General features: G+C 54.0%; 1 protein-coding gene across 1 annotated transcript in view; it reads left to right on the top strand.

The window, feature by feature from the left end:
* Window positions 1-19,505, top strand: part of LOC142089018 (ankyrin repeat and fibronectin type-III domain-containing protein 1-like) — a 202,575-nt gene that overhangs the window by 15,869 nt on the left and 167,201 nt on the right. The window contains exons 2-3 of the mRNA XM_075164898.1: window positions 4,558-4,751; window positions 11,562-11,779. Of these exons, the coding sequence (XP_075020999.1) occupies window positions 4,558-4,751; window positions 11,562-11,779 (412 nt within the window). The remainder of the gene's footprint in view (window positions 1-4,557; window positions 4,752-11,561; window positions 11,780-19,505) is intronic.

The following is a 19,505-nucleotide window of genomic DNA, read 5'->3' as shown; positions in this document are numbered from 1 at the left end:
TGTATTGCTTCCTCTCAGACTCCTTCTCTAGGCTTCCCCACCACTGTGCCATCCCCTTAGACTTCACTCCCTGCCTTCCCGGGGCCCTGCCGCTGCTTTGGGCCACACTGACTTGTGTCCTGGAGGATGCTGCCGCTGTCTCCTTGCGATTCTGTCCAGAAACAGCTTCCTCTGCTTCACCTCTCCTCCTGCTGCTTCCTTTTCCTGTGAAGCCCCTCTGCAGAAACCAGCTGCAGGTAGATGTTGTCTTGTCTCCTGCTGCAGTCCAGACGGAGATGAACAAGAACATCGCACACATCGCTGCTCACCTCCTCTTCCCCATGGCACGCAGCCTCCCTGCAGTAGAGCTCGCGCCCGGTACTCCTGGGGTGCCGGAGGCACAGCCGTGCCTTGCTTTGGGCTCTGAGAGCTGGGCTGGCCAGAGCCCGCAGCCCGGGCTGGTGGGGTGTCCGTGATCCAGCTCTGCTCCCAGCTGCTTCCCGCAGGAGCGGGCTCCGCCTCTCCCCTGGGCATGGACAGAAAGTGGGGTGAGGCACCATGGGGATGGCTGTAAAAGATGAACCCTGCACCATGGAGCTGAGCACCGCTGGGAAACCTCCTCCTGCCCTGGCTTCTCCACCTTTTTTTTTTTAAAAATCCTTGCTTGCCTTTTGGGGCTGTGAGCTCTTCAGGATACATGTTGTCCCCCTGTGCCTGTCACCTTACACTGAGCTGGGTCTCTGCAAGCTGTTTCAGGGAATGGATGTGGGTGTTCCGTTTATTTTTTTCAATTTTGCAGCCATTGCTTGTGGAAAGAGGCTGTGTGGTTCAGGCTGCAGAGGAGGTACACGCTGCCTTCACCCTCCTCCCCAAGCAGAGGCGCGTCTGCCCTTGCCCCAGTCCAAGACAGGGTTGTGGTGGCTAATTGCTCCTCCTGGCTTGTAGCATCTCTCATTTTCCTGAATCCAGCTGAAACCTTTGCTGAGTTTTTAAGGTCAGGTTGCTAAGTTACACCTCCTTGGAGGAGCAGGCTGAGCAGCGTGTTACAGGCAGGAGCAGCCGCCGGCTGGGAAAATCTGGGAGTGGTGTCCCTTTGCAATAACTGGGCTCTCCTGGCCCGTGTCCCTGCCATCCTCCATCAGTCCCGGGCTAATCTCAGTACCTCATTTAGCTGTTCTTCCCCAAACTTCAGCTTTCTCTGCTTCCTCTGCTCGGCAGATTTAGTGAACTAATTGACTGAAGGTGTAGAAGAGCCACCCACAATTACCTGCAAAATGCCATGTGGTCCTGCAGGAGGAGGAGCAGCTGTTTGGCTTCTCCATCTTCTTTTTTTGAATCCTTATTTGCCTTTTGGGGCTGTGAGCTCTTTGGGACATGGGTTGTCCCCCTCGGAGCTTGGAAATGGCCTCACATATCAGGATGTATGGCTGCCACCAAGCCACAGCTCTGGAGCAGGCAAGCAAGGTATGGAGCAGCTGACGCCCCGCTCTGCTGCCCCTCTCCCTCTTTAGCCTTTTTTTGTCACAGTGGCTTTTTTTGTTAGCCTGTTTGCTTTCAATAAAAGCCTGGGGAAGCAGCACCCCTGTCCCCTGAGTGTCATGGGCTGTGGCTCGGGTGGGAGATGCTGAAGCAGTCAGCTGGGCTTGCACCCTGCCTGGCACAACCAGCTTGTGCCCTGCGGCTGTCCCCAGGGCTGGTGGCAGGGAACCTGGCCCTGGCGACTGTTCTCACATTTCCCCATCTGTCCGCGGACTGGGAGTGATGGAGCTGTCACTGGGCTCCTGCCTGAGCTCTCGCATGCAGTCAGAAGGATTTTTCCGCCCTTGTCCAGACTTGATTATGTGCTCTCCATTTTATCAAAATGCCGAAGAGCAGCTAAATATAGGCTGTAAGAGTGTTGATTATGGCTTTTCTAATTGAGCTTTACACTCCATCAGGGATCTTTACTAATGGGATGTGGCATCCTTGATAATGCCTAGCTGCGGAGCCTACTTGGGAAGCAGACGTGGATGCAACATGACGTTCCGCTGGCGTCAGGTCCCGGCAGACAGTTGCTGCTGAGGCCTCTGGAGTTGTGCACGGGATGGTAGATCCATGGAGCCGGGAATTTGAGTTCAGATTTCAGATCTAAACATGTTTCTAGTTGCTTTGGTCTTTCTGTATAAATCATCATCTGCAGCTATGCAACTTAAAAATTGCTCCTTGAAGGGTGTGAATTCTTCCCTTTTTACCCCCATGTGATTTGTGTGAGTGGCACTGTAGGCACAAAGGGATGTTAGCACTTACAATGCTAATGCCATTCTGCAGGGGATGGAGCTATATGCAGGTGCATTTAAAAGCACTGAGATTTACATGCAAGAAAAAAGGAATGTTTTGAACTCTGGCAGAGGCCCGGACTCATTTATGCAGCACAGCGATGTGTTAAGTTACATCCCTGTTGTCTTGTGCCAGTGAAATGTGTTACAATGAGAGGTACATACGTTCTACTGAAATAGAAACAACTCAGGATGCTAATTCTGGCTTTGTATCTCCTGGTGTAGCTTGTTTTCATGTCGATGCAAGTGAAGCATGGGGCTTGGAGTGGGCAGGATGGTGCTGTGCGCCCGGTGCAGCTGCAGTGGTGTCTCTTCAGGGCCAGGGCAGTGCTGTCCCTGCAGCCCTCCCCGTCCCCAGAGCGCTCAGTGACACTCTGTGGAGTGGCATTGCCTGGGAATCAAAGGCAAAAGCAATTATTGCAGACGTGAATAAATTTCTGAACCTAAATGTCGAAACGTGGTCCCCATCCCTGCTCTGATGGACGCATCTTTTAGGATCTGGGTAAGAGGCCCCGGTGGTGAGCGCAGGGGCTGCCCGGCTCCCGGCGGCTGGGGCTCCTGCCCTCTGCCCGAGCTGCCCGTCCGCTGCTGCGCGCCCGATGCGTTACCGTCCCGCAGGAGCCCTGCGCGGTGCCGTAGCTCTGCCCTGGCCCCTGTGTCGCTGCTCGCCTCTGAATTACATCAGATGCCGACGCCAGTCGGGAGCTGCTGTCACATTTGTAAGGGGAGTGAAAAACGATCATAATAAACGTGGCGGTGACAGGCAGCCGCCCAGGGTCAGGAGCTTTTGCATGATAGACTCTCCCTGTGTGACCTTGAGGACCGGCTTAGTGGAAATAAGATAAAATTTAGTGCTGTAAGGTGCAGGGAGGCAGAGCACTTGCCCTGCCGTCCGCACCGGGAGCTCGGCTCTGCGTGATGCTCCGGGATGGGTGGAAGATGCCGGATCTGAGCTAGAGGGAAGGCAAGCGAGGGGTGTGGAAACAACCGTGGGGAATGAAAGCTCATTTTGTGAGAGGAGGCTGAAAGAACTTGCCTTAATCAGCCTAGAAAAATGCAGGCTGAAAGGGGCTGTGACTGCGATATAAGGGAGATTAATCATGGGAGCAAACACCAGAGAGCGGGAATAATTATTTAAGCTAAAGGTTAATATTGGCACAAGAACAAATGAGCATAAACCAGCTAAGAATTGAATTTTGGATGGAAATTTGAGGGTTTCGTACCATTCAGTATGAGATTTGGGAACAGCCTTGTGTGAGGAGGGGCCCTTTGCCAAGCCCCCTCGGGGTGCGCTGGGGAGCTCGGTCGGGCTCAGGCGTGGGCTCTGTGACAGTGGGGGATGGGGCTGGACAGCCTTGGGGCGATCCCAGCCTGCAGCCCTCAGCACAGGGTGATCCCCCCATGCCTCCTCACACCGCGGCAATGCTGGGCATCTGTTCCTTTTTGTCACATTTCTGGGATCTTTGCAGCATGGCCTGGGCCAGTGTCATCCCCGAGGATGGCACCTGAGGACCATCCCTTGAGGGACATTTCTGGGTGAAGCAGGAGAAAGGGGACGTGACCCCATGCCCCACTGCGAGGCTTGGCATACTCTGGGGTTTTGGGAGGAGAAGGAGGCTTGTGGTCACGCTGCTAGCCCATTGGTGTGTGTCTCGGTCACCCCTGCAGCTTTAGAGCCCTATCATCAGACTTGGTTGAGTTTTGACCCCAGAGAGACCTTGAACTTGTGTTTCTATATGTTGCATGACACCTTCGTGACCTCTGTAGTGCCTGCTGTGTGAGTCTGTCTCGCTGTAGTCTGGACATTCCCTATAGCGCATGTTCCTGGGACCCCTGAGGGGCCTGGTTTGCACCACAAAAAGCATTCTGCTGTCTCAGATGATGCTCAGTACTAAGTGGGATTTTTAAACTCTCTTAAAGGGAATTTGTATCGTTTCAGTCTTGAACCCTCTGGTTTGCTTCTTTGCTTAATTCTGATTATCTGTGAGTTTTGAGGTGGGGTGGGTGCTAGAATGCTTCATGTGCTGCTTATGCTGATTGTGGCTTGCAGCTCAAGATGCAAATCCTAATTAAAATACACTGGCGAAGGGAGAAGGCCTTACTGAAATAGCAGCAGCTTTGCAAACAAAGGGTGCAATTTGGTTTTGGGAAGGACTGTATGCTCTCAGTCCCATGACGGCATTGTGTGTTATGGGAAGGTCCTGGCTTGAAGAAACCATCTCACCTACTGAAGGGGGTATGCGCTGTGTTTTCTCCCCTCAAGGTCTCTGGACAGAAAGCTGCAGCGACCGCTGCTGGGGAAGTCCCGGACGCTGCCCAGCATCCCGCAGTCCCCGGTCCTGAGCAGGCTTCCCCTCCTCGACTCCACGGCGTACAGGGAGGAGATGCCAGAGCAGAAGCCCTACAAGAAGCACTTGGCCTCCGACAGCCAGAAAGGCTGCACAGTCCCTTCTACTGGTGAGTGCTGCAGCGCTGGGGCGAGCTTCCACCCCATTCTGCCAGGGCGCCTGCAAAATCCTAGCAAACCTTTCCTGCTTCTTCAGGGGCACAAATAACAAAACAAATCCAACCCCAGTCTGTGTGGGATTTATCCTGCTCCAAAACCAGCCCTTCCTTATGAGGTTTGGGGTTTTTTTTGCGCCTCTCTGAGTCTTTCTGTGAGCCTGTTACTTAAACCTCCCCACCTTTCATATTACGCTGATGAAGAAGCGGAGTTGGCTCGTGAAAGCCACCCGATGCAGGGAGCTGATGCTCAGAGCCTTCTGCCTCTGGGTGAGCTGCATCTCCTGCGCGCCCATGCTGGGATGAGCTGCTGCCTCAGTGGCTCTCTGGCCTCTGCAACGCCTCTTTTCTATGGCGTGAAGTGGCTTCAGGGTACTTGTTGCTGGTCTCCATGGGGAGCAGCGGCAGAGCGCAGCACCGCTGTGCTCTTCCCACAGTCCTGGCCTGGGGTGGGAATTTGCTGTAGCAAATACTCCCCAGCCTGGTAGCGTGTGTTGGCCTTCAGGTCAACGGAGGGTTCTTACCATGTTCTTCTACTCTTGTGCTGATCCTGATGAAATACTAATAGGCTTGGGCCAGCTGCTCTGAACAAGTTTATTGGCAAAACCGTTGATGGCCAAAGTGTTTCAGTGCTTTTGGTGCCAGTGGAATCGCTCTGGTGCCATAAAAATGATTAGGAAAGGGATTATTAGCACTGAAACTAAGATAAGGCCTGCAAGCCAGGGCTGACAACCCAGGGCTAAATAAAATCCTTATAAAACAGCTCCCTTCAAATAGCACCCTTGGATTTTTTTATTTTTTTTTTTTTTAAATCTAACCTGCTCACAGTCAGATCGCTGTGAGCTACCCAGCAGAGCAGCTGTCCAAACCTTGGATTAATTTTAATGCTCTGCAGGCTGCGTTTCATTTCCTGGTGCTACTAATTCTCCTAAAAGCCGTGCACAGAGAGGATCTTGGCACGTCGCAGAGCCTGTCCTGCTGCGCTTGTCGCAGTGGTGCTCCTGGGTGTGCTGCAGCACTCGAGCGACTGCTCGCTGCTGCGTGCAGGACCCGTGGTTTTCCTTTCAGCCCATCACATTGTTAGAGCGGGTCTTGGTGTGGGGAGAGGACCCATGGGAAAGCTTGTGTAGCTGACTCCTGGGGACATGAGGGAGTGGGACACTTAGGAGTGGGTAGGTAATTGCAGGCAACTCCATTGCTTGGAATTGAAGATGGCTTGTGAGGTTCTGTGGGCCCTCAGGATTTCCTGGGTCATGGTTTGCAAGGACAGACCTGAATAAGCGGTGGAGGTCTGCCTCCTGGCAGAGGGCAAAACAAAGTGCTTTGCAGAACTGGTGCCTGAGAGAACGTCCCCTGTGGAGGGCATGGCATCCAGAGCGCCCTTCAGCGCCTGGCAGGTCCCTGGTCGGTGTGCTGGTGCTTCCAGGGAGCTGTGCTGGAGATGGAGGGAGGGAGTGGGAGGCTGGTGTAAGACTGTGGGATGAAGTCCCAGCGTGAGTCAGACCCACTGCAAACCTCATCACCTTCTGCTGCAGACGCCTCCTCTCCTGTGAGTGCAGACGTGCCTGTGCACCGTGGAACTGCCACCCTAGAGCAAACCCTGTGCGCAGCCCTCCCTGCACAGCGGGGGTAAGGAAGAGCCCCGATTGCACGTAACAAGTGTTTAGGGTGTTGCTTTATTCATGGCTGGAAGGTGCTTAGGATGCCAGGAAGAGGGAGGAGTATGAAAACCCTCATGGGTTGGAAGGCTCCCTCCACAGCCACAGCCTTGGATGAATGAACAAGGAGCTGTTTTCTGTCCAGATCCTCCAGGTTCTTTTCCTGGCTCCTTGATACTCAGTTAGGAACTGCTAATTAGCTACTCATTAAGGCTATCAGCATGCTATCATGGAGGGGAAAAAAAAAGATGCTTTTCTCAACATTGCCTGGTTATTGTATCGGTCTCTCGCAGCCCGGATCATGGGTTTGGCAGTATTTACCTGCAATGCACAGCACTAGGTTTGAGCCCTGGGACAGCAAGCGGTGGCCTCGATCAGTGCAGAAGATCTGGCCTCACTTGCAGGGATGCAGCAACCCTCAAGCTGCAGGGATCGCTCTGCTAGCAGGGCATGACATCTGGACAGCAGGACAAGAGCGGAGCAGCGTGTGGCACCGGAGGCTAACGAGCCTGATGAAGATGCTGATGAGGAAAGCAGGATTCCCACAAGTGCTTATGAATGAGAGCTGGGCTGCAGGGTTTCGGGAGGGAGAGAAGATCCTTTCCTTAAAGAACTCGTGAATTTGCTTTGAGCAGGTGCCGCTGCTCCCCATTCAAGACAGGGGACACATGGCCAAAGCCACCTCGGGAAGAGGCTTGTCCACAGGGGTGCAAGGCTTGGGCAGGAGCAGGGAGAGGTTCATGGGAGAGGTGGTAAGCGCATCTTCGGGGAGAGTTCACTGCTCTGTAGGGAAGAAACCGGGCTCTGGCTCACTGCTCTCCTTGGGGCCGCAAGCAGAGGAGTCACCAAGTGAGGTGGGAGAAGCTGTCTCCTCCTGCATGGATGAGATGCGACATCCTCATCTGACCCCCGGGACGTGTTCCCTAGCCTTTTGCTTTGTGTCCCGCGGTTCCAGTGTGGCAGCGCCGGGGGAGGGGAGCGCCCTGTCACTCTGTGGGAGGTTACAGGAGTTTGTCCTGCTGTGGCACCACGGCTCCTGCGCAGGTCCTTGTGCAGGCACCAAGGTGTCTGATGGGGAACCGGGACCCCAAGGATGGCCAGGAGAGCTGAGGGACGGTGAAGTGGGTTTCCTGTTGGTCTGGTTTTATTGTTTCCCGCCAGGTAACCTGCAATAAGTGGTGGTGTGGTCAGCTGGGACAGGATCCGAGCTCTCCATCCTTCACCCCCGTGCCTGGAGCAGCTCTCCTGGGTTAACCCAAAACTCCTGATGGCTGTGAGCCCGAGATATAGCGAGGGGGAGACAAGAGCAAACAGGGCTTGGCCAAACAGGGACAGGGGCAGCTCCTGCCTTGTCCAAATCATTATACGTTTGGTGTCATGTTTTGCAGTGTGCCAAGGGGCTTCACACATGCTGGCAGCACAGAGAAATGAGCTGCCTTTCACTTGTCCTTCCTTCTTCTGTGCTCCTGTGAAGTTTTAGGGGTGGGACTGAGAAACACCTTTTGTTGCACTCTTCTCATCTGCAGCAGGTAGGGGGTCCTTCTCAACCTTTGGTTGCCTGCAGCTCCTACCTGCCAGCCTGCGCAGGGAGGTCGCCGCATGTGTTTTGCGTGCCTGATTATTTGCAGTTCCCTCTGCCTTGCACCTGGAAGGAGCAGACCATGCTGGAGCTCTTCATTCCTCCTCTCTCCCTTGTCTGTCGTGCAACATGCTGAGCTCTGAGAAACTGGCTCCATGCCCCACTGTGAAGCTGGGAAGAAGCTAACTGGTAGCACAGTTGGTGTGAGCTTGTTAGGAATTATGCCCATGGGAGGAAAAGAAAGAAGCCGAAAGGAAATGGCTGGTTTGAGCTTAGACCAGGACTCTGGAATTAATTTTTCTAATTCTCACAGGACTGTTTTGGATGGCCTTCCACAACGTCTGGATGAGTGTCAATCTTGCATCTCTGTTGAACTTAGTGTGGGCATACGGTCTCCTCCTGAAACAGCTTTGCTTGTGGAGATGCCCACCTTGTGCTTTCAGCTGGGTAGCGGTGCTGGTTCCTGCGCTCTTTTCCGCGGTGACGTGCTGTTGGATGAGGAGAAGACTCCTGGCTCTGAGACTTCAGCCCGGTACCTGGGCAATGTGCCACCCCCTGTGCGAGAGAGGAACAGAAGGGCCTTTTTACACCAACCCGTGCCTTGGCGTCGGTGCTGTGGAAAACCTTTTGTGTCGCTCGCAGCGGCTGAGGGATCAGCCTGTCCGTGCTGAGGGACGAACTATTGGAGAGGCAGTGGGTCTCTGTCCTTGCTGCCCCTCCATCCTTCGGTGCACGTCCTTCCCAACACTTCAAATTCAGAAAGAAGAAAGATTTTGCAGCAATCGTTATTGCTAAGCCCAAGAAGATGCTTAATCTTTTTAGAGGTGCTGATGTTGCCAGACATAGCTCTGGAAGGCAGAGAGGAGACCAGCTTCAAGGCAGAAGAGCATAAAGATGGTTGGACTCCAGCCTGTGGGCTTGCTCCTGTCCCTGGTATTTCCTCTCCAGACACTTCTTGATCTTTCCCCTCTGACCCGTCCAGGCTCTGGGCTTGATCATTGATTTACTTGTTTGGTAAAAATCAGGAACAAGCTCCTTCAGCACCTAGAAAAGCTTTTTGGGGTAGGCAAGGTCCTGGCTCCCCATTCCCAGGGAGGAGGGACCGTAGGCCTTCTGCCCGAGCGGGGGAGAGGTTTGGAGGGGAGCAGCTCCGCTGCTGGTCCTGCTGCAGGGCTGCGCTGGAGGATGCGGCTGCCTGTTAGCCCCTTGGAGAGAGGAGAGACTGAGAACACCAAAATCAGTGGGAAACTGGGATCAGTGAGGCCAGATGTGACTTTGTTGGTTTGTGGGGCTTCAACACCAACTCCTTCATCCTCAGGCGAGGTGTCCCTCGTGGAGGAGTGGGCATGGCGGGTGGCTGTCCCTTCCCTTGAACCCTGGCAGCTGGGCTACGTTCGGCCCGCAGCCTTGGCCCTCCCTCGCCCGGGGCAGCAGAGCAGTGGTGGCCGTGTCTGGGCATGCTGTGGGGCTGGGAAGGGGTGGCTGTGGGGACAGAGCATGGTGTAGGTGGGGCTGAGGCACTGCAGACGAGCAGGGGGCACCGGGACCGGTTCCTCCTTCCGTGTGCAATTTTCCTGCGTGGTGGGTGGGTCTTCTCCCGGGCTCGGTGCCTGTGTCACGGCGTTTCCTGCTGCGTCCCCAGAACGATGCTATCCTGCAGTGGCAGTCTGGATCTGGGCTCCGATTGACGTGTTTGTGCCTTGAATAATCACAGCTTTCAAACAGCAGTTCCTGTGTTGTATGAGTTGACATTTGGAGAGAAGCAGCAGCAGCTTATTAAATTGAAAGTAGGGGAGGAAAGAAAGGAAGATGTGATGCTAGGTAGTGCTGTGCTCTGGGTTGCCTCTTTGTTCGCATTTTTAAGTTCTCTGCCTTTCTCTTCTTCCCTCTTGTCCTCTCGCTTCTGCTGGTTTCGATTCGGTGCCTTCAGATCCACTAGCAGGACTTTGCACGCAGTGAACTGTCTTTACACCTTAAAAACCTCGGGGAGCTTGGGGAAGAGACCTGTTTGTTGAGACGCAGAAGATGGAGCGGCCGCTGGCTGCTGTGAGGCTGCAGTGGCTTGTAGTCCAGCCTGTCTCTCGTCACATTCAATGTAAAACCCACAGCCTTGCTGGGTAAACTAGACTTCACTCACTGAATTGTGGCTGGCTTTTACCTTAGGGCCTTTATCTGCTTTAAACTCTGGAAGTATTTTGCTCCTCAGCCCTGGCGTAGCAGGGTCATGGTCATTCGTGCTCGAAGATGCCGCAGAAACCAGAGACAAATGATCTTGCCTTGGGAAGATGCTGCCTGCAGGAGGGGGAGAGTTTCTGAAGACAATCATGTAAGATGCCCTTTTGGGCTGCAATGGCTAATAATTGATCATTTTTTACAAGAATTGAGCAAGAGGGTTTTATTGTTTATTTGTTGTGGCTATTGAGAAGTGATTTTGGCTGGGGGGGTGGGAGGCAGGGCAGACTCCAGATGTAAAGATGAGATTGGCAACAAAAAGCATGCGGCATCCAAGCCCCTCGGAAAAGTGTGGTTTGTTATTTTCCCTTTTGTTGCAATGAAATATAGTCAGTCCTACCCCGGGAGCGCCAGCTCTGCGTGATGCTGACTGTCCTCTGCCGCCGCTGCTTTCTTTTTTTTGTCTCCAGGCGCTCCAGCCCCGCAGTGCTGCATCAGATGGTGCTGCTGGCGATGGGCTGCGCGGAGCTCGAGGAGACCGGAGGTCTGGTTTCTGTCCTCGGTTTGGCTGTTGATTTGCTCTTGGCCGTGCCATAAAGAGTTTTCTGGAGGAGGAGATGGCAGTAAATCCTTTTGCAATTTGCAACATTTATGGTGTCTCAGTTTTCCCATTCACAAAGCAAGATTTATTATCGTTACCAAGTACAGAGCATGTGAATACCTGCAGGAGAGAGGTTTGATACAGGCGTGTAGCATTAATGCTAGCAGCAAGAACTGTGTGTGGTTCTGATTGTAGGATTTTTATTCCTTTAAAAAAAAAAACAACCCAAAACACTTTCTTTTAATGTGGAATGTCTTATTAGACTTGGGGTGATGAAGAATGAGTGAAATTTTTTATTTCTTTATAAATGACCCTTTTAAATGGGATAAACCTATTAGAGTTAAATAGCAGGAAGTTTAAATATTAGAATTTTGGTCTGCTGGTTATTCTGAGTGATAATATTTATACTGCAGTAGTGCCTGGAGGCCCTGACTCTGGCCAAGTCTTCGTTGTGCTCAACTGCATTTGACCAATTCCAGCCAGGAGGAGGTTGGGGGCTGTGGGTACATGAGGCTGGACAGGGTGGGAGCAGGGGCTGTTGCCTGCGGTGGGCAGGGGGTACGCAGGGGCTTGTGGCAGGGACGTGCCCTCTGACCCCCTCCGGGCAGTGAGTTCTGCAGCACCCGTACCCCATGGCATGCCAGTGGGTGCGGGATGGGCAGAGGGGGTCCGGGCTCTCCACTGGGCATCCCTACCAGTGGGCTGGCGGGATAGGACATGGCTCTGATGGGGTGACGTGTCCTTCTGCTCCCCAGGGGAGGCCTGGCGGCTGGAGGACGACTGCACGGACCCCCCCAGGGACCCCCAGCTCGGCACGGCGGTGGAGGACGCTCCCTTCAGCTACTTCCGCACCCGCTCCTTCTACATGAGGAAGAGCCTGTCGGTCGACAACCACCTGGGGTCCCTCGGCTATGCCGTCCACCCGGCGGAGACGAAGGCCGAGCGCGTCAAGACCAAGCTGCGGCGGCAGTTCGTGAGTATCGGGGCGTCTGGTCCTGCAGCGTTCACATGTGCGCGGCTTCCCAAAACCACCGACGTGTCGGAGAGCTATTTTTATACACAGCATTACCAAAACAACAGAAAAAGAGGCCGCTCCAGCCTGGTGGAGCAGATGGCAGCAGCAGCTCGAGTTTGCCCACATCATGGCGGAGCCCCTGCCTGCCTCGCCTGGCAGGGTTTCTGGCTCCCCGCTTCCCACCGGGCTGTTGCTGGCTCGGAGGCGGCTGTTGCTCAGCCGGCTGATGTGTGGGGCGAGTGCCTTGTCTCTGGGCGCTGCCGTCCAAGTATGAAACAAGGTTGAAAGTAGGACATGAGTTTTCCTGTCCTCTGCCTCACCAGCATAAGCAACTGGGTCTTTTTGAGGGTTTGCAGATGGGCGCAGCGAGGGGCTGGGGCGAGCAACAAGCCAGCGCTGAGACCCTGGGGCAGCTCAGCCCCTTCTGGCCCTTCAGAGCATCCTGGTGGTGGGATGGCAGGGACCCGTCAGGGCTGCGCCGCAGCTGCGGGGGACTCTGATCAATGTTTAATGGGCTTTGCCTCTTCTCTTTCCCAGAGACACCTGATATAGGGGTTTGTATGGCCTTCCTCCTGCCTCGTTACCGGCCTTGGGGTTGTAATGAGGGCTCGGGTGTCCCTGTGCTGAAAAGCACTCGGTGTTGGTTGGAAATGGGTGAGAGCACCAGTACAATGGGAGCGGAGGGGGGCAGGGGTGCCCATGCAACCCAAAGTGCTGCCAAGAGCAGCAGGGTGCTCACCCTGCCCGTAGGCTTCGGACAGACGCATCTTTTGAGACCCCCTGCCCCTGAAGTCGCTAACTTTCCTCTAGCCCGGAGGCTAGGGATCTAGCTGATCCCCCTGCCAGGTCGCACAGACTGGTGCAGCTTCTCGTGTCCCCTGGGTGCGTCACTGCTGTACGGCGTGCTTTTGGGGGCTCGCCCTCTCTGCTTGTGCATGGACGGACGGTTGAACGTAGCTGCTCCTTTTCTCCCTGAGCGGAGGGTTCTGACCTCGGCAGCGTGTCGATGCTTTTCCATGTGCAGCGGCAGTGGATGCCCCTGAGGGTGAGTCTGGGGGAGCTGGTCACGACCCTGGTGCTCTCAGCAACACCCGTGAACCGTCTCTGTGGGAGCTGCTGCCTCAGGATCAGGAAGTAGGTGAAAGCCTCAGGGATGGAGACGAGCAGAAGTGGGATTGGGCATCCGACGAGCGGCTGAAAGACATTGGAGGTGTTTAAGATGAGGCGGTCCTGCTGTGGGGTAAGGCATGGATACTCGCTTTATCTGTCTTTCAGCCTGAAACTGCAGCCCCCAGCTGTGCCCAGGAGAGCAGGAAGGCAGGGAGGTCGCTGAGATGTGGGGGACCATTCCTCTTTCGGAGATGGTCTTTCAGTATTGCTGTGGGACCTGCCACCCACAGCCTCCCTTCTGCAGCAGAGACGGGCACAAAAGGCATGGAAGGACTTGGGCTCTCAGCCCAACCAGTGTTCTGGTGCCTCCGGAGAGGTGGGATCTCTCTGTCCCCATGGGGCAACCTGTGCCGCCAGCCCGCTGCCTGCTCAGCACCATGCCAGTAGCTCTCTGTGCTGTCTGCAGCTGGTTTGCTTTGGCCTTTGACTTCATGAGGTTTTGGGGACCTTTACCCTTCCTTGGTGTACCCGTGAAGCTGACTTATGTCTGTCAAGGAACAGAGCGGGATTTTTGTAGGGTGATTTTTTTTTTTCGGTTGTTGTTGTTGTTTTTTTCCTTGCCTATATCGTTTCTGGTTTGTTTTAACAGCCAAAAGATGTTGCTGCCATAGGCTCGGCCACCGGCTGTGATCTTGTGAGACCTACTGAGAAAAGCAGACTCATCCTACCTGGAAAGGGCGTCAGCAGGGCCCTTCAATGGAGGCTCGGGGCAGCGAGCGTGCAGGAAATTGAGCCGGCAGCTCGTTAGCTGAGGCTTGGGCCAGTACGGGACCGTATTCCTCACACAGCTAGAGAGCCTGGTTTTTAAGTTCAAATTAAAGGTCCTGCCAACCTGGGGAGGTTATTGCCAAGAACAGGTAGCTAGTGCCGGGCTCCATGTCTTCCCAAGGTTTGGTAATTACTTTCCATCTCCGTGTTGGAGGCGTTGCAGTTTCCCCTGGGTTCACGCTGTGCCCTGGGCTGCTGCGCGATGCCTGCTCTGCCCAGCCCCGGGCCTCTGAGTGTGGCTGGTGGAGGAACTGGTGCCAGTGAGAGCTGCTCTCCCCGTGCATGGCAGAGCATTTGCAGGAGAGAATATGATTTGCCTTTTCTGCAGTGGCTCATCTGGGACCTTTTAGGAGAGTCCATATTTAAAGCTTGATTCATTTTTCCGGGCTGTTGCGCTTACCCAGCTCGTAACGTTAGATTTCTGGCTTTGCTCTTCCTGCGCTGACAGTCTGAGCTGCCTTTGCCTTGCGATGCACCTGCTCGGCTTTCTATTTCGGGAATTGCTGGGAGTGAGGGGAGATGCAGGGCTTTTGGGGGGGCAGCCGGGACCCTAACCTGGCAGGGTGGATGGAGATGGGGCAGAGCTATTGCCCGCGTGCATCCTGTGCTGTGCAGCGCTCCCACATCCATTTGATTAGGCTCTCTGCCTAATGCAGGCTTTGTGGTCATGGGCATCTAAGCTTCTCCAAGGGAGAATTTATTGTAGCTCATCTGAAAACATTTGAGGCTCGCCTCCCCGCACCCCTGGGGTATGGCATGCTGGAGCGCTGCTGGGGTTGCCAAGGCATCTTTCTGCTTCCCTGCCGGTGTGGAGGGAGCACCTGCAAATCCTGCTCCGGCTCCGTTTCCCAGGAGCGGCTGCCTTTCCCATGTCTGCCGGAGGCAAGCACGCCTGCCCTCCTCCGAGAGCGCCGTGCAGGGCGGATTTCCCCCAGCCACGTAGCTGGTGGCATGTGTCTGCGGTCCCACTGCTGGCATGTGATGGATCTGCATGTACAGATTACTGGAATTTGCATAATTTGAATTTTAAATGAATTCAAATTTTTGTGATTGTCAGAACGAGTTTTCTTTCTAATAAGCTTTTCCTTTAGTCCTCTAAGGCTTGTAATGTTGGCGACGTTTCCGCCTTTGAGAAAGAGGAGTGTTTGATCGCTTTTGACATCCGTCTCTCATGCGGATCCCCTGCCTTGCCCCAGTGGGCCCAGTGTGTCCATGGTGTGACGGAGGCGGTGGCCACGGCCGGGGCTGGGCTCTGAGACCTTGCGCGTGTTGTTCTGAGTCTCGCTCAGTGATGGGCGAGGGACTGTTCCAGGTTTCGTGCCCAGCTAGATCTGTGCTGCCTCCGAGACGGGCAGGGATGGGACCTTCTGCAGTGTCCCTTGCCTGGGGGGAGGAGGAGAGCAATGATGGCTGCATTACAGGCTGTGGTGAAACTTCTTGTCTTCAGGAGCCCTGATCATTAAAGGCAGAATTAACCCTATTAAACTCAGAATTAGCCTTATGGAGCATTAAAGGAGGTCACCCAGGACTGAGTCACTGTCTGTGATGACTGCTAGGACAGTCAGTGCAGATTACAGCAGGGCTCTGAGTGAATTTGTACTCTCTTTTTCCCCGTGGGATTTTGAAGTACTCTGTATCTAGGCCAGTTGTTCTGGTGTTGCCCACTGATCTTGTGGTGTTATAAAGAAACCTATTAAACTGACAGCACAGATCCCGCGGCTCCCCAAAGAGGAAGAGCCAGCAGTGCCCGGGGTCCTGGCATGCTGGCCAATGGGTCATTAGCTTAATTTGCAGCAGGTCTCTATCCTGACCCCTCTGCTCCTCTGAAACGAAATGCTGTTTTTTGCGCATCACAGAAGAGTTAGCCAGTTTGCGCAGATGAGATGGAGGAGAGCGGTGGTTGGCATCGCCCTGCCACAGCAGCTGGTCCAGCTCTGCCGTCCCTGGTGCTGCCACAACTGGCTTGACACTTCTGCTTGCTTTAATTCGTGCGTGTTTCAAGTAGGAGAGACTCAAAGTTGTGTTGCTTACCTGGCTGTGTTCTCATGCGCTGATTTATTTTATTTTTTAATTATTATTATTTTTTGTATGGTATTTTTTGCAGGCAGTCATTCTGTTATGAAATGTCTGTGCCCTCCAGGAAAGACTTAGAGCCCTGTTTGTCTTGGGAGGTCTACAGATGAGTTGAGCAGAGGCCTTACAAACCCGTAATGAAGGAGAAAAGGCTAACCGGAATGGCAGAGCCTGGGAAAAGGAGGCAGTGAGGAGACAAACTTGCTTTGTGGCAGAAACGTGATCAAATCTGGTGCTCAGTGAAGTTACTAACAGTGCCTGGGCTGTAGAAGGAGGCAGGCACCGGCTGACATGTACCCATCCGGGTTTTCTTATTCCTATGGATTCTGGGTATCAGTCCAGAAACTCCTGTTCCTGATGGACACTGCAGTGATGTTGGGGAGGTGGAGCGCACGGGTCTGTGCAGAAGCCGCCTCGCCCCAGAGCAGTACCAGTCCATGGGATGTGAATATCCCAGCCTGGGTTGTTGATGCCAGGCGTGCTGGGCAGAGCCTGGAGCAGAACGGTTTCGGCTTAGTGGGACCCATCCCTGCGTTATCCCGACGGTTTGGTCTTGTTCCTAAGTGTGCAGGGACTTACCGAGTCTGTTGGGTGCAGTCCGTTGTCTCCTGTGTGCAGCCAGTGCCGGAGGCTCTGGTGACAGCAAAATCAGGCTCAGCTTTGCTGTAATCCCACCGATGCCAGTGAAATCACCCCAGTGGTAACACTCTCCTGCTTGCTTTATTTTATTTGGTTGTATTCTGACATTGCTACAAAACCGCGCTCTCTCTCATACCTGATTTCAGAAAATGTTAGCAAACAGCCAGTCGATGCTTGTTTGTGCCCTGTAGTTCAGTATAACAAAAAAAAAAAAGAAAAAAAAAAGAAAAATTAGAGGCTGGAGCTGTACAAGAGGCAGGTCAACTGTGTTTCATGAAGAGGTGGAGTACTGACGAGTGTTGTGCTGGATCTACGCAAATGCTGCCCTCAGTTTTGCAAAGCACAATTGCAGTGACTGGCTTAAGGAGGTAAAGGCAAAGGTAGGTGAAGGATGCACACTGTATCATACAATTGTGCCCAACCCCAGCTTGGCAAATTGCTCACTTGCTGACTATTGCTCATTGATGAGTAGTTAAAAAAAAAAACAGCCTGATAAATAATGTGACACTTGAGCTGGATAGTAGCTTATTCACTGGAGAGCAGGCAGCAGAGCAGTCCCTGGGAGCAGGCACCGAGTGGGAGAGGCCGCCTGTGAATCACTCAGCTTTGCAAATTAGTGCAGGAGTAGTAACGCTCGAAACCAAAACGTACCCGGCTCATTTCTTTAGTGTATGTGGTTTTATTTGCAACGGCAGCTTGTAGCGTCCCAGCAAATGCTTTGCGGTGCCTGTAGTAAAAGCAGCGATGGCTTGGGAAGAGGCGAGTGTCCTGTGGGTCTGCTCTCAGCATCCCCCCACAGAGGGAAATGTCTCCTGTGGGGACCACTCAAAGCCAGGCTGGTAGAGAGGGCGTTCCTGGTGGTGTGTGGACAGTGCGATACATCCCACGTTTTCAAAGCCAAACTGGGAACAGGTATCTATGATAACCAGTGTGAACTGAGCAAGCTGGGGTGGATGTGCCTACGGCTGCTCTTTGGGATGGAGGACGTGCAGCCAATGCTTCGCACTCACGGTACAGATTGAAGTGGCCCCGAGATGCTGTGCGAGCTCAGTGCTGGCAGAAATGATCTTATGTGCCGTTCTCCGTAGGGAGATGCTGCTGCTGTGCTTGGTGGGAGTGGAGGGGCTCATCAGGTGCGAGGGCATCTTCTGAGGATGAGCCTTGCTCAACTAAGTTTGGGTTTTGGCCAACCATGCTGGCTCCCCTCCCTGCTGGAGCTGTTGGAGCCAGGCGTCTCTGGCACCCCTCTCCCATTGACCCAGCAGGTCTCTGAGCCACGAGGCACGGGCAGGGCAGTGGGATCCCGGAGCAGCAGTGGTTATTTTTCTCAGAATCTGGATTAGACTGGAGGGTTATACTCCTCCTGTTCACCTCCACCATGGGCTGTTTCGCACTTGGCTGCATTTCTGCCATTAGGATGGGGGAAAAATCCCCCAGTGCAGTCTAGGAATTTATTCTGTGCCTTGGGCATTTAATACAAAATTTTGGTTACTCTGATGTTTATGAATGCAAATGCCTTGGAGAGCTTGGCTGAGACAGGTGCAAGATGGGCAAATAATTATCTTTTTTCCTGCCTCTGCTGCTTCTGCAGCACGTGCTGGCTCTCCGCACAGTGAAACCTGCCTGGGCTCTGCCAGCCATTCCTTGCCAGCCTGCCTACAGCACACGGACCGCTTGGGAGCTGGATCTTCCCTCTTTGTGCAGAAATGTTTTTCGCATGCTTTCCTGATGGACGGAGGTTTATTCTGTTCATCCCCTCCCACCCCCAGCCTTCCCCAGGGCTTTCTGTGCATGTTGGGCAGCGTCATCCAAATCTGCGCGAGGGTTGGGCATCTGGGAGGTGTTGCTACAGCGCACCGGGAGGATGGCTGTGTGGGGAGGGGATGGAGGGATGCAGCCTCACTCAGCATTCACCCCAAATCTCCTTCCTTGGCACTGCCCTGTGCGTGAAAGGATAGGTCTGGGCACATCAGGATGCTTTACTGTACGCTAAACATCTCTGAAGATGCAGCGGTGGGTGCGGAGGTGCCCTGCCGCCCCAAGGGCTTTTGGTCCCCTGCTCCTGCAGAGGTGGCTCTGGTGGGTGGGTGGGGGTTTTGCCAATGTGCCGTGTTGGTTGTCTGCTTATGGGGGAATCTGGAGGTGGGTTTTGGTGAGATGTATAAAGGTGTATTTTGTCTATTTTAAATGTCCGAAATGCAGGTCGTTCGAAGTCTTGTTTTTGTGGAGTGATGCCTATCTGTATGAACATCAGACTAATATTTCTGATATTTCCGAACCGTGCTCGGCTGCTACTTTGTGCTTACCTTCCTAACCTTCCCGTCCTTTCCACGGTCAGTGGAGAACTTGTCTGTGAGAATAGGAAAAAGAAAATTAAATCCAAGCGTCCCACAAAGCCAGATGGCCGGAAACACTGACAACCTGCCGGGACAGCGCTGGGCTGTGGTGCTTGTAGAGGGGATTCCCCGGAGCTCCATGAACTTGTGTAGCTCCTGACCCTGCCCGGCTTTGCGTGGTTTCCTCTGGTTCCCTTTGGGGACTGTACATTTGTGGCTGCATTTCCCAGCACGCTGCCGCTGCCGGGTGCATACCCGCGGCGGGGATGGGGCTGTGGGGTTTGCAGCTCTGCTCTGCCCTCAGCTCCACGCGAGGGTGAGTCTGTGTGTGTTTAATCACCCACCCGCCTCTGCAACAGGGACGGGCAGAGGTTTACAGGCGTACAGGGTGAAGAAAGCACTTGTGACACCCGGCACGCTGGGACAATTTACAGCCCCGCAGGAGAGCTGCTGCGAGCCACTGTGATGTTTCACAGCAAGCTGCGAGCAGCGAGAGACAGCATTTTTCCTTTCAGAAAATACTGGCTCAGCCATAAATTCTCCTCCCATTGTGGAGGTTAGGTGAGCAGGGCACAGCCTGGGAACTGCCTGTGTCACGTTTCGGCTATTAGGGCATCTTTCTGGTGCTCTCAGTTGTCTTGGTGGTGCCCGTGCTGGCCTCCTGGGATGGCTGAAGAAGCCTGTGCCCGCAGCCCGGG

Source organism: Calonectris borealis, chromosome 16, assembly GCF_964195595.1.
Source record: "Calonectris borealis chromosome 16, bCalBor7.hap1.2, whole genome shotgun sequence".
NCBI lineage: Eukaryota > Metazoa > Chordata > Aves > Procellariiformes > Procellariidae > Calonectris > Calonectris borealis.
The sequence above is the reverse complement of the archived record's forward strand: the minus strand, read 5'-3'. Positions and strand labels throughout refer to the sequence as shown.